Source organism: Oryctolagus cuniculus, chromosome 17, assembly GCF_051225735.1.
Source record: "Oryctolagus cuniculus isolate XC-2025 breed Fujian yellow rabbit chromosome 17, ASM5122573v1, whole genome shotgun sequence".
Taxonomy (NCBI): domain Eukaryota; kingdom Metazoa; phylum Chordata; class Mammalia; order Lagomorpha; family Leporidae; genus Oryctolagus; species Oryctolagus cuniculus.
Window position 1 is genome coordinate 20,264,325 of NC_142883.1, and position 10,635 is coordinate 20,274,959.

Here is a 10,635-nt window from a genome sequence, read left to right on the forward strand (position 1 = left end):
GATCCCGTTCTGATGGACTGCTCATCAGTTTATTCAGCAGGTAGAAACAGCCGCTCGCCCCCAGCTCTGGGCTGGTGAGGGAGCGAGGTTCGTGTCCCGCCAAAGCCCTCTGAGCCCACCCACAGCCCCAGGTTCCGGAGACCTGCTCCTGCCTGCAGTCTGAGGTCGGCCACGGCTCAGGGCTGGTTCATCCGTCACAGAGAGCCAGCCACCTTCCGGGGAAAATACTTGAGGAAGATCTTCTGGGCCAGGTCCACGGTGTCGCCCTGGGGCTGGGTGGGGTACCTCCGGGAGCTGAGGACGAAGGCTTGCTCCAGCCGGAAGACCAGCTTGTCAAACAGGCGCTGCTGGAAGGGGACGCCCCGGGCCAGGCTGTCCGCCAGGGCCTCCAGAAAGAGCTGCCAGCGAGGGCTGTAGTACTGGGCCACCAGGCCGGCCAGCTGCTTGTTGGCATAGTCTAGGATGTTCCCCTCCGGCCCCCACAGTGTCAGCTGGAAGCGGCTGTTCTGCTCATAGAGCTGGGCCTCGGCCTCACTGGCCGCCGCGGCCCGGGCCTGCTCCAGCCAGCTGCCCAGCAGGAAGCGGCTGTCGGTGGCCAGCACCCGGTCCAGCGCAGGTAGCAGCTCATAGGCCAGGACGCCTCCGGCCCTGAGCAAGGTCGCCAGCTCCTTGTGCAGGTAGGCGGTCCTCGCCTCCTCGTAGTACAGGCTGACCAGCTCCTGCACCGCCTGGCGAGTGACGTCCAGCAGGTCATAGCGAAAGGCTGGGCTGGAGGCCAGGGTTGGGGTGGCTTTGAGCAGCAGCCGCCAGGCCTCAAACACATCTGAGCGGTTGTACCAGACAGTGGTGTTCAGCTGTAGGGACGGCCGCCTGACCAGTGGGCTGCGGTTGTGCCCCCTGCAGGCGTCACCGGAGCAGTTGTAGACACTCCGAAGCAGCAGCCTCCACGCCGCCCCTGCGTCCGGATGTGCGACCCCGTACCGCCGGCCCGCGAAGCTGGTCACCCAGGCCTCCAAATCGGGCACCGGCTCCTTCCGCCAGCCCAGCTCAGCCATCAGGGCATAGACCACTTCGTTCTGGCTGATGCCCTCAGGGGCTATGCCCGTGCCCACCATGGTGGAGTTGGGGAAGAGGCGGGCAGCCGCGGGGCCCCGGTTCACGGCCTCCAGGGCTCCAAACAGGCCGTGGTTGCCCCCGAAGTTATGTAGCATGCACCAGATGAAGGGCTGGCCCTGGAAGGAGGCGGTGCGGGTGTACACGGGCTGGTTCTCAGCGAACAGATCCAGGACCAGGAGGCGGCCACGCGGCACAGCGTTCAGCACAGCCTTGACCTGGCTGGGCCCCCAGAACTGGGGCTGGTGCTGGAAGAGCCAGCCCTGGAGCAGCCACACAGCATCGGGGTCCACTGCAGTGGGGGGGGGGGGGGGACACAGAAGAGGAGATGAGAGGAGCGGGGCCGGGAGAGGATTTGCCCATTCTACTGATGAGGAAAACAGACCCAGAGACAAAGGGAGGAAAGCGGACCCCTCCCCCAACACTGACCTTGAAAAGTGGCTGTTGGCAGTTGACCAGTAAGGCAGCTGCCCGCCGTGATCCTGTCTAGGGAGGCAAGATGACCTAAGTTCTGCTTTCTGTAACTCCAGTCATAAATCTGTCCTGGGAATCTGCCCTTGGCCTCTCTTATAGACACACAGGACACACTGACCATTGGAAGTGTGGTCCTAAGTCACGTAGGTTCAAGTGAAACGACCTGCTGGACGTCACTCGCCCATGCTGTAATGGCTGAGGTATGGTGCTGCCGAGCCTACAGACGTTGTAAGGAACTTGGGCTTGTTGCTCGGTTCTTGGGAAGTGATTCCAGCCGAGCTCGCTGGTGTTAATAAACTGCTCTGGATCCTCCACTGTCTCTGGTGCCTGTCTGAATGGAGTTTTCCCACCCCAGGTTTCCGCAACACACGGGCCTCAGGGCCACCCACAGGGCTTGTTGTAGCACGGGTTCCAGGGCCCCAGCGTCTGGATCTTCTGCGTGAGGAGGTCTGGGGCAAGGCCCAAGGGTCTGCCTGTGTGACTGCTGCGGCTGGAGTGTGCTGCCCAAGCGTTTATATGTCGAAAGTTGATCCCCACTGCGAGGCCTCAGGAGGGTAGAAACCGAATCTGACCCTGCGGTCTAGAGGGGAGACCTTCAGACGGTGGCTGGGATTAGACACGGCCGTTGGGGGAAGCCACAGCACCGAATCCTGGTGGCTTCATAAGCAGAGCCCAGAGGAAGCTGCTGTGCTCACCCCCGGTCCCTCGGCTCGGGGCTGCGCTGCACCGCTGCAGGGCTCCCTCAGCACCAAGGCCAGCGCCAGGTGCGCCCTGCCCTCGGACCGGACCCTCAGCCACAATAAACCTCTTTTCTTCATACAGCCCACGGGCATCGGTTACTTCGTTATGGTAACAACACAGGCCAATACAGAAAATTGGCACTAGGGAGTGCAGCCATTACTGTAAGCACACTTGAACAGGTGGGGCCGGCTCAGGCCAAGCCTGGAAGAGCTGGGAGGAGCAGGCTGGGCAAAATCTAGAATGCTGTGTGCAGAGCACTGAGGGCTCAGAGCAGGAGACTAGGCAGCCAGCCTCAGATGGACACCGGGACTCGACTAGAAACCTAGGGAATGGTCACCCTTGTTACATTGGTGCAAAGCACCCTGCATTGTGTCCATGAGAAGCCACACTCAAGGTGAGACTCCCAGCAAAAGCAGCAGGCCCCCCGCCTGCCACACCCGCAACCCATATGGGCACTGGTTTGAGCCCCGGCTGCTCCACTTCCAATCCAGCTCCCTGCTAATGCACCTGGGAAAGCAGCGGAAGATGGCCCGAGTGCTTGGGACCCTGCCACCCATGTGGGAGACCCAGAAGAAGCTCCTGACCCCTGGTTTCAGCTTGGCCCAGCCCTGGTTTTTGTAGCCATTTGGGGAGGGAATCAGAGGCTGAAAGAGTTCTCTCTAACTCTGGCTTTCAAATAAATAAATAAAATATTTTTAAAAAGAAGAAAGAGGAGCAGAAAGCTTGGGAAAGTTCGTAGCCTGATGGACAGGAATGTGTCCACTCACAGATTGCTACAGAGATAAACAGGAATAGCAGCCATCAAACACACAAACCCAAGACCGCAGGAGCATCGCAGAAATCTGCAAGGCAACCCCTCCCATCCCAGGCCTGCCTGAAGATGTGTCAGGGCGGGGCCCAGGCACCCTCACACGCCCGCCCGGGCTGCCGATTCTGAATTTGAGGCAAAGTGCTCCACCGCCTACAGTGGCCTCCAGTCAGCCCTGCCCAGCACCACGGGGCATCTGTGCGGTGCTTGTTCGGCAAGGTCGTGGTCCCTGGCGGGCGGTGCCCCGTGGAGCTCTGGGAATGCAGCAGGGGGCTCTGAACTGTACCGCTTCCACCAGCACGCAGGCAGCACGCAGAACCCACCTGTGTAACCCAGGTCAGCGGGGCCCTGGGAGCACAGGATGCCAGACGGGCGCCGTGGGATCCAGTGTCTGCCCTGCTGGCTTTCGCTCTTGTTTGGGATCAATTATTCCTGCCTGCTCCCCTCCTCCTTCCTCGTGGAACGGGAGTGTCTGCGTGGCACCTGCCCCACCGTGTATCTTGCTTGCTGTTTTATGTTTCACAGACCCACAGCAGAAAGATCGCCTTGAGTCTCAGATGATGAGACTTGGGCATTTACAACTTTTTTTTTAAATAAAAACACATAAAAATCGTACACATCTCTGGGGTTGGACTTTTGGGTGAATGCCTTAGGATGGCTTGGATGGAGTGAGTGTGTGCCGTGTGTCAGAACAACTTGAATGTCAGGGAGCCAGCGGCCAGATGCTCCGCTCTGAGGATGCGCCGTCCCCTCCTGAACTGGCGCTGGGCTTGGATCCACTGTCAGCTATTAAGAGGGTGGGTGGCAGGTGGGAGACCCAGAAAAACTCCTGGCTTCGGCCTGGCCCAGCCCCGAATGCTGAGGCCAGCTGGGGAGTGAGCCAGAGGATGGAAGACATTGTTTTTCTCTCTCTTTCTCTCTGCTTTTCAAGTAAAAAAATAATAAATGGGGGCAGGGCAGGGCAGGGGGTGGCACTGATGCCGCTCGTTCTGGGCCATGCTCAGCAGTCTGGCAGGGACAGCTAAGGAGTTCATTGGGAAAGAAAAAGGCACTTCCAGAGTTAGAAAATTAAAAATCTGTCTCCTGCCTGCTTGAGAACCTGCTTACTTATGATTATACCCCCCCCCAAAAAAAAAACCCACAATAGGTCATACTGGAAGAAACTCCTGTCACAAAAGTTAAAAATGACCTGTTTTTCTTTTTTTTTTTTTTTTTAAGGATTTATTTATTTTCTTTGAAAGGCAGAGTTACAGAGAGAGAAAAAATCTCCCATCTGCTGGTTCACTCCCCAAATGGCCACAACAGCTTAGGCTGGGCCAGGCCAAAGCCAGGAGCCAGCAGCTTCATCTGGGTCTCCCACATGGGTGCAGGGGCCCTGGGACTTGGGCCACCTTCCACTGCTTTTCCAGGTGCATTAGCAGGGAGCCGAGTTGGAAGTGGTGCAGCTGGGACTCGAACTGCTGCCCATGTGTGATGCCGGCATTGCAGGCGGCAGCTTCACCTGCTCTGCCACAGCGCCGGCCCCCATGACTTGTTTTTCTAACACAGCTGTGATCTGGGAAGACTATCTGGACACAGGCATCCCCCCCAGGTTCAGGACACTCCACAGGGATAGCTAACCTGAGATAAAATTCCTTAGCAAGCGACTAACCTAAGTGAGATCCTGGGAAATACATGTTTATCTCACAAAGGACAAAACCGGAAAGGCCACACATGGGGCAAAAACAGCCCCGAGTGAGATCAAGAGAAGCTGCTGGATTCCTCCACTGCCCCTCCTGGCAAGTTTCCATGACAACCGCCCTGCCCATAACCCAGACCACTGCTGGCTGAAGTCTCAGCCCCGCGCCTGCCCTGCCCGTGGCCTGCTTCTAAATTCTCAGGAGCATGGTTTTCTCTCAAATAAACCTGCGCTTCCTTTTCTTGCTGGAGGCCCCATGAACCTGGCTGTCAGCTTCCTAACCCAGAAGCCATTGCTGCCTTGGGCCTCTCTGTCCCGCTGTCAGTGGCAGGCAGGAGACATGCTTCCATGGTGGCCCGGCAGGCTGGGCACCCGAGCGCTGGGGGCACGGCTCCTGCACTCTGCTCTGCAGGCGCCATGCCTCCTAGGAGGCAGCCCACTTGAATACCGGAAGGGAGGAGGGCCACTTGTCCCAAGTCACCCAGCCGGCCAGGGCTGCCGCTAGGTTGTCCCGGTCACGTCCAGACCCCACCTCTCAACCGCAGTAGGATAAAATGAGATGCGAGTGCCTGCAAGTGTTCGGCAAACTGTCAGCCGCTGCTGGTGACAATGAGGGGTTACCATTCCCAGACCCTAAAGCTGCCCGGGGTGGGGGGCGCCCCTCCTCCCCTCCCCCAGGCCCCGCACCTGCGATCATGGCCTCAAAGACAGCAGCGGTGGCTGCGGCCAGGTAGGAAGGCTCCGACGAGGGGGGCTGCATCTCATTGAACGTGTCCGCCCCGTACACGTGGTCTGTGCCGAACTCTCGCGTCAGCTCCCGCAGGAAGAGGCTCCCGATGAGGGGGAACATGGGGTCTTCCGGCGCCAGGAGGAAGGAGCAGGAGTAGGAGCAGTTGAAGTGTCCCCAGCTGCCCAGCTGGGTGACATTGATGTGAGGGAACACCCTGGCGGGGAGCCACAGCTCAGACATTGGCTGGAAACCGGCTGCCCTCCTCGCCGGACTCCCGACTCCAAGACACTGACATGGCGTGGCATTCGTCTGCCCCATAGCCCCCCCAGCCTCGCTAACGCATCCCCCACCAGGACAGCAGGGCCCGAGAAGGTCTCGCCCACCTCCAGCGCTCATGCCCCTGGCCTTCGCACATGCTGTGCCCTCGGCTTGAGCCTTTCCTGCCCCCTCCTCGCTGACCCACCTGGCCCTTCTCAGCATCCTGGCAACTCTGCCCCTCCCCCCTCATCCCACCTCGGCACCGCCTCTGCCCCGTCTTCCCCATAGAGAAGCACACCCCAGAATATTCCCGCCCTGGTCCCTGTGCTGCGAGCCTCTGCCAACATAGCTCCCATTGGGGACAGACTCAGGCAGACTCCCCAGGGCCGGCACCGAGCCCGCCCCAGGCGGCTGGTGACACAGACTGAATGATTGAGGTTCCAGCTGCCCGGCGGGGGAGGTCAAGGGGCAGCCGGGCAGGAGCAGCAGTGGGCGGGCATTGGCAAGGCCTTTTGAGTGAGGGGAGGTCTCCCCTGGGCCCTGAAGACCTTGCTCAGCCCCAAGGATGGGGGAGGGCAGCACAGAGGAGTGAGAGGGCCGTCTCACCGCAGGGACACGAGGACAGCTGTTGGGTCCTGACATGTGCCAAGTCAGGCAAGGAGGGAGGGGGAGAGGTGGAGGGAAGGGGAGGGAGGGGGGAGAGTCCCTGGCCGAGCTGAGTGGCTCCTGGGGGAGACCCTCACCTGGTGACAGCCTTGGGGACATGCCCTGCGAAGGCAGGCAGCACCGGGGTCATGCCGAATGAGCGCATGCGGTCCAGGATCCGGTGCTGCAAGGGACAGGAGGGGAGCCGGTGAGCAGGCCCGCTGTGGCCTCCACGGGGGAGGCCGTTACTTGGGGCACAGAGCGTCCCCACAATCCTGGTAGGCGCCCCAAGGCTGGCCCCGTGTCCTCCTCCCTCCCCTCCCACGCCGTTTTACCTGCAGGTAAAGCTGCTTGAGGTGCCAGGAGCGAGGCAGGGGGCCGGCCCACGTGTGCAGGTTGCCCATGCGCCCCCAGGCCAGGAAGGCTGGCCCAGTGAAGTACTCATCAACCTCTGATTGGGTCAGGCCCAAGGCTAGGTACACCTGAGGGGAAGGGGACCCCACACATACAAATCCATTCATCTCCCTCATGGACTCATGCCCGGCTTCCCCGTGCTTGGTGCCAAGACAACATGCAAACCCCCCCACCCGCTGCAAGGAGCCCACCGCCCTGGGGAACCACCCCCAAGTGGGGGCATGGGGAGGGCTTTCCTCACACTGGGGAGGGGTCTCAGAAGGAAGGGCGAGGGCTGCTGTGTGTGTGTGGGGTGGGGGGAAATGCCTCCTCCAGGAGCAGCCAGAGCACAGGCTGGCCCCTGGGGAGCAGAGGGAGACAGCGGGGACTGCCTTGGAATCTGCAGGGTCAGGTGCCTGGGCTCATGTGGGGTGGGCGGGGAGAGGCCCCTTGGGGCCGGCCCCCTGGTAAGCACGTGGTGGTGTTGAGGAGTGGAGACTTCCGCTGGAGGCTGCAGCCAGCATGCACCCCCCACACACTCCCGAGCCCTTATTCTCCCGCTGATGCTGGGGGGGGGGGGGCCGGGAGAGCGTAGAGGGCCGGGTGGGCACGCACCCGTTGCCAGATGGCCTCCTGGCCGCTCCAGGCCAGCGCCAGGTTGATGCCATTCAGGGCCATCCAGTCAATCTCCTGCTCCCAGCGGGCCCAGTCCCACCACACGAAGGAGTAGCTTTGTGTGCACACATTCTGGTAGTAGCGGTACCTGCGAGCAGGGGTGGGAGCTGGGGCAGGTGCCTGCGGGCGCAGATGGGAGCACCGCCACCCCTGAGGGTCCGCCACCCAGGAAGCGCGCAGGATCCGCCCCAGGTGCGGCTGAGACCCGCGCATGTTCTGTTTGCCTCTGCCGCCGTGTCGGACCCCAGCCCCGCGGAGCGTCCCAGGGCTGGACGGCAAAGGCGGCCGGGGTGCTGCGGGATGTCGCCGCCCCTCGGTCTTACGGGAGCTGGGGTGTGTGACACACACAGCCGCGGGCTGCGGGGGGCGGGCGTCACTTCGCGGCATCTCCAGAGAGGGGGTGGGGAAGAAAGGACATAAAATCGACTGACGGCTTTTGCATCACCCGTGCACATTCTCAGATGGGCCAACGAGGCCCTGGGCGGCTAGGGACTTGCTCAAAGACACGCGTCACAGGCAGGGTTGCTGCATCGGCTTCTCAGGCTTCCTCTGTAGCGTGGCTGGGGCAGGAATGGGGCGGGACCCCGCCTACAGGTGGGCGCCGCAGGGCTGGAAGCGAGAGGCAGCGGCCCCGCAGCGGCGAGGGCTGCGCGGGATCGATACCTGTGGGGCGTGGCCTCGGTCAGCTCCTCCGGCACTGCGGGCAGCGGGTGCGGCAGGTGCAGCTGCGAGCCGGACCAGGCCACGTGGCAGCCGCAAAAGTCGCGCAGGTAGCGGTGTAGCCCAGCAGCCGCCGCCACGCCGCTCGAGCCACGCACCCGCACGCGGGCCGCGCCGCCGCCGCTCAGGCTGTAGGTGTCCAAGCCCGACTCGGCCGCCAGGGCGCGCTCCACCGACACCGCGAAGTCGGCCGCCCTCCTGGGCCCCAGCAGCCGCTCCGCGAGCGCCCGCACGGCCGCCGCCTCCCGGGCCTCATCGCCGGCCGAGCGCCCAGCCTCTGCCCAGAGCAGGATTCCCAGGGCCGTGGCCACCGCCGCCGCCTGCATGATCTCAGCCCGGGGGCGGCCGCGTCCACCGCCCGCCACTCTGGGATCCCGGCGGAGGGGGGCGGGACGGCCTGCGCCCAATCAGCTGCGAGTCTCAGGCCACGTGGTCCTGACCGCAGAGTCGCGACTTCCGGGTCCAGCCGCTCTGACCGGTGTCTCCCGACGGCACCGGGTGGCGGAGCGCGTGACCCTGCCAACGTCAAAGGTCCAGGGCCGGGCGCTCCGCAGGCGCCTTTGGGTACAGCGCTCTCCCCCGTGCAAACCTTTCCCCTTTCCGTCCACTCCCCCCCCCCCCCACCATGGAATACAAACTTATTGGGATCTGCACGCCGTCCTGCTGCGGAGACCTAGAAACCGAATCCTCAGGTTGTGATGCTGTGAACACGTACAAGGGTCCCCAGCCCCAGGCTTCCATAAGGAAGTGACCTTTCAATCTAACTGCCTGGGTGAACAGGAACTGGCGGGGAGAAGTGGGAGAGGAATGCATAGACAAGGCCCCCAGGCCAAGCGCTTGTGCGATTTAGGAGGTTGCTGTGGGAGCCCAGGCTGGGCTGGTGGGCCTGGCAGGGCCTGGTGGGCATGGTGAGCGCGCGGTCCCATCTGTCAGGGGCAGCCTGGCAGACTAAGCGCCGGAGGAGTGCCGTGTGCTAGGTCCACGTGGGCCGGCGGCTCTGCGGCTGGAACCCCGCACACCCCCGAGCAGGGTTCGGGCCACTCCAAGTGCTGGGACTGCTCAGGCTGGCTGTGTGGGGAAGGGAGTGATAGACTCCTTATTTATTTATTTATTTATTTATTTATTTATTTATTTATTTATTTATTTTTGACAGGCAGAGTGGACAGTGAGAGAGAGAGCGCGAAACCTCTTCCTTTTTCCGTTGGTTCACCCCCCAGTGGCCGCTGAGGCCAGCGCACCGCGCTGATCTGAAGCCAGGAGCCAGGTGCTTCTGGTCTCCCATGCAGGTGCAGGGCCCAAGCACTTGGGCCATCCTCCACTGCACTCCCTGGCCACAGCAGAGAGCTGGCCTGGAAGAGGGGCAACCGGGACAGAATCCAGCGCCCCGACCAGGACTAGAACCCGGTGTGCCGGCGCCGCAAGGCGGAGGATTAGCCTAGTGAGCCGCGGCGCCGCCCAAGACTCCTTATTTATAAAGATTTATCGGGGCTGGTGCTGTGGCATAGCAGTAAAGCCGTCACCTGCAGTGCCCACATCTCATATGGGCACTGGTTCAAGTCCCTGCTGCTCCACTTCTGATCCAGGTCTCTGCTGATCGTCACAGCTCTGGCCATTGCAGCCATTCAGGGAGTGAATCAGAGGATGGAAGACCTCTCTCTCTCTCTCTCTGCCTCTGCCTTTTTGTAACTCTGCCTTTCAAAGAAATGAATCAATATTTTAAAAAAGTATTCATTTAAAGGCAGGGTATGTGTGTGAGAGAGAATCTTGACCTTCCACCTGCTGATTCACTCCCCAAGTGCTGCCATGGCCAGGACTGGGCAGACTGAAACCAGGAGCCAGGAACTCCAAGCGTGTGTCCCACACGGGTGTGCCAGTGGAGGGGTGCATCCTGGTCCTTGACTTCTTTCAACACAGAAATAAGGAAAGGGTCCAAATAGAAGTGAGAGTATTTTATTAGGGGAGAGAGAGACCAAAGGAAAAGGGGAGAAAGCAACAGCAGAGCCCTCTGCCCTAAGACATGGAGAGGGGACCGGGAGGGAGCAGGGAGGGAGGGGTCCACACTCTATGAGGAAGCAGGCATGGCTGGTGGAGTCCCGGCAGGTGTGCAAAATGAGAAGTGCTCAAAATGAGAAGGGGTCAGTCCACCAGTACCCAGCAGGCCCCTGCCTACAGGTGGCAGGGCCCCAAGCACTAGGGCTATCCTCTGTTGCTTTCCCAGACACTTTGGCGGGGAGCTGGGTTGGAAGCGGGGCAGCCAGGACTTGAACAGGTGCTGTTAGGGGGATGCAGATGGCGGCCTAACCAGCTGGGCCAGAAACGTTGGCACCGGCGACCTCTTTAGAAGGAGTGCTCTTGGGGCAGGTGTCTGGCGGAGCAGCAAAGCCCCTGGTTTCAGTGCCT

The 10,635-nt window shown here is 61.4% G+C and overlaps 1 protein-coding gene across 2 annotated transcripts; it reads right to left on the bottom strand.

Annotated features, from left to right (window-relative positions):
• Window positions 1-7: 7 nt before the first annotated feature.
• On the bottom strand, window positions 8-8,640 carry NAGLU (N-acetyl-alpha-glucosaminidase). 2 transcript variants are annotated; one of them, XM_002719166.6, is made up of 6 exons: window positions 8,179-8,638; window positions 7,456-7,603; window positions 6,783-6,929; window positions 6,546-6,631; window positions 5,502-5,758; window positions 8-1,405 (listed from the first exon to the last, which is right to left on the bottom strand). In XM_002719166.6, exons 1-6 carry the CDS (start codon window positions 8,559-8,561, stop codon window positions 195-197), a joined length of 2,232 nt encoding a protein of 743 aa, XP_002719212.3. In that variant the 5' UTR covers window positions 8,562-8,638; the 3' UTR covers window positions 8-194. The 2 variants fall into 2 exon arrangements, with proteins under 2 accessions (XP_002719212.3, XP_089173894.1); XM_089317768.1 differs by lacking the exon at window positions 8-1,405 and adding an exon at window positions 1,423-1,599 and having other exon boundaries at window positions 8,179-8,640.
• Between the last annotated feature and the right edge of the window lie 1,995 nt (window positions 8,641-10,635).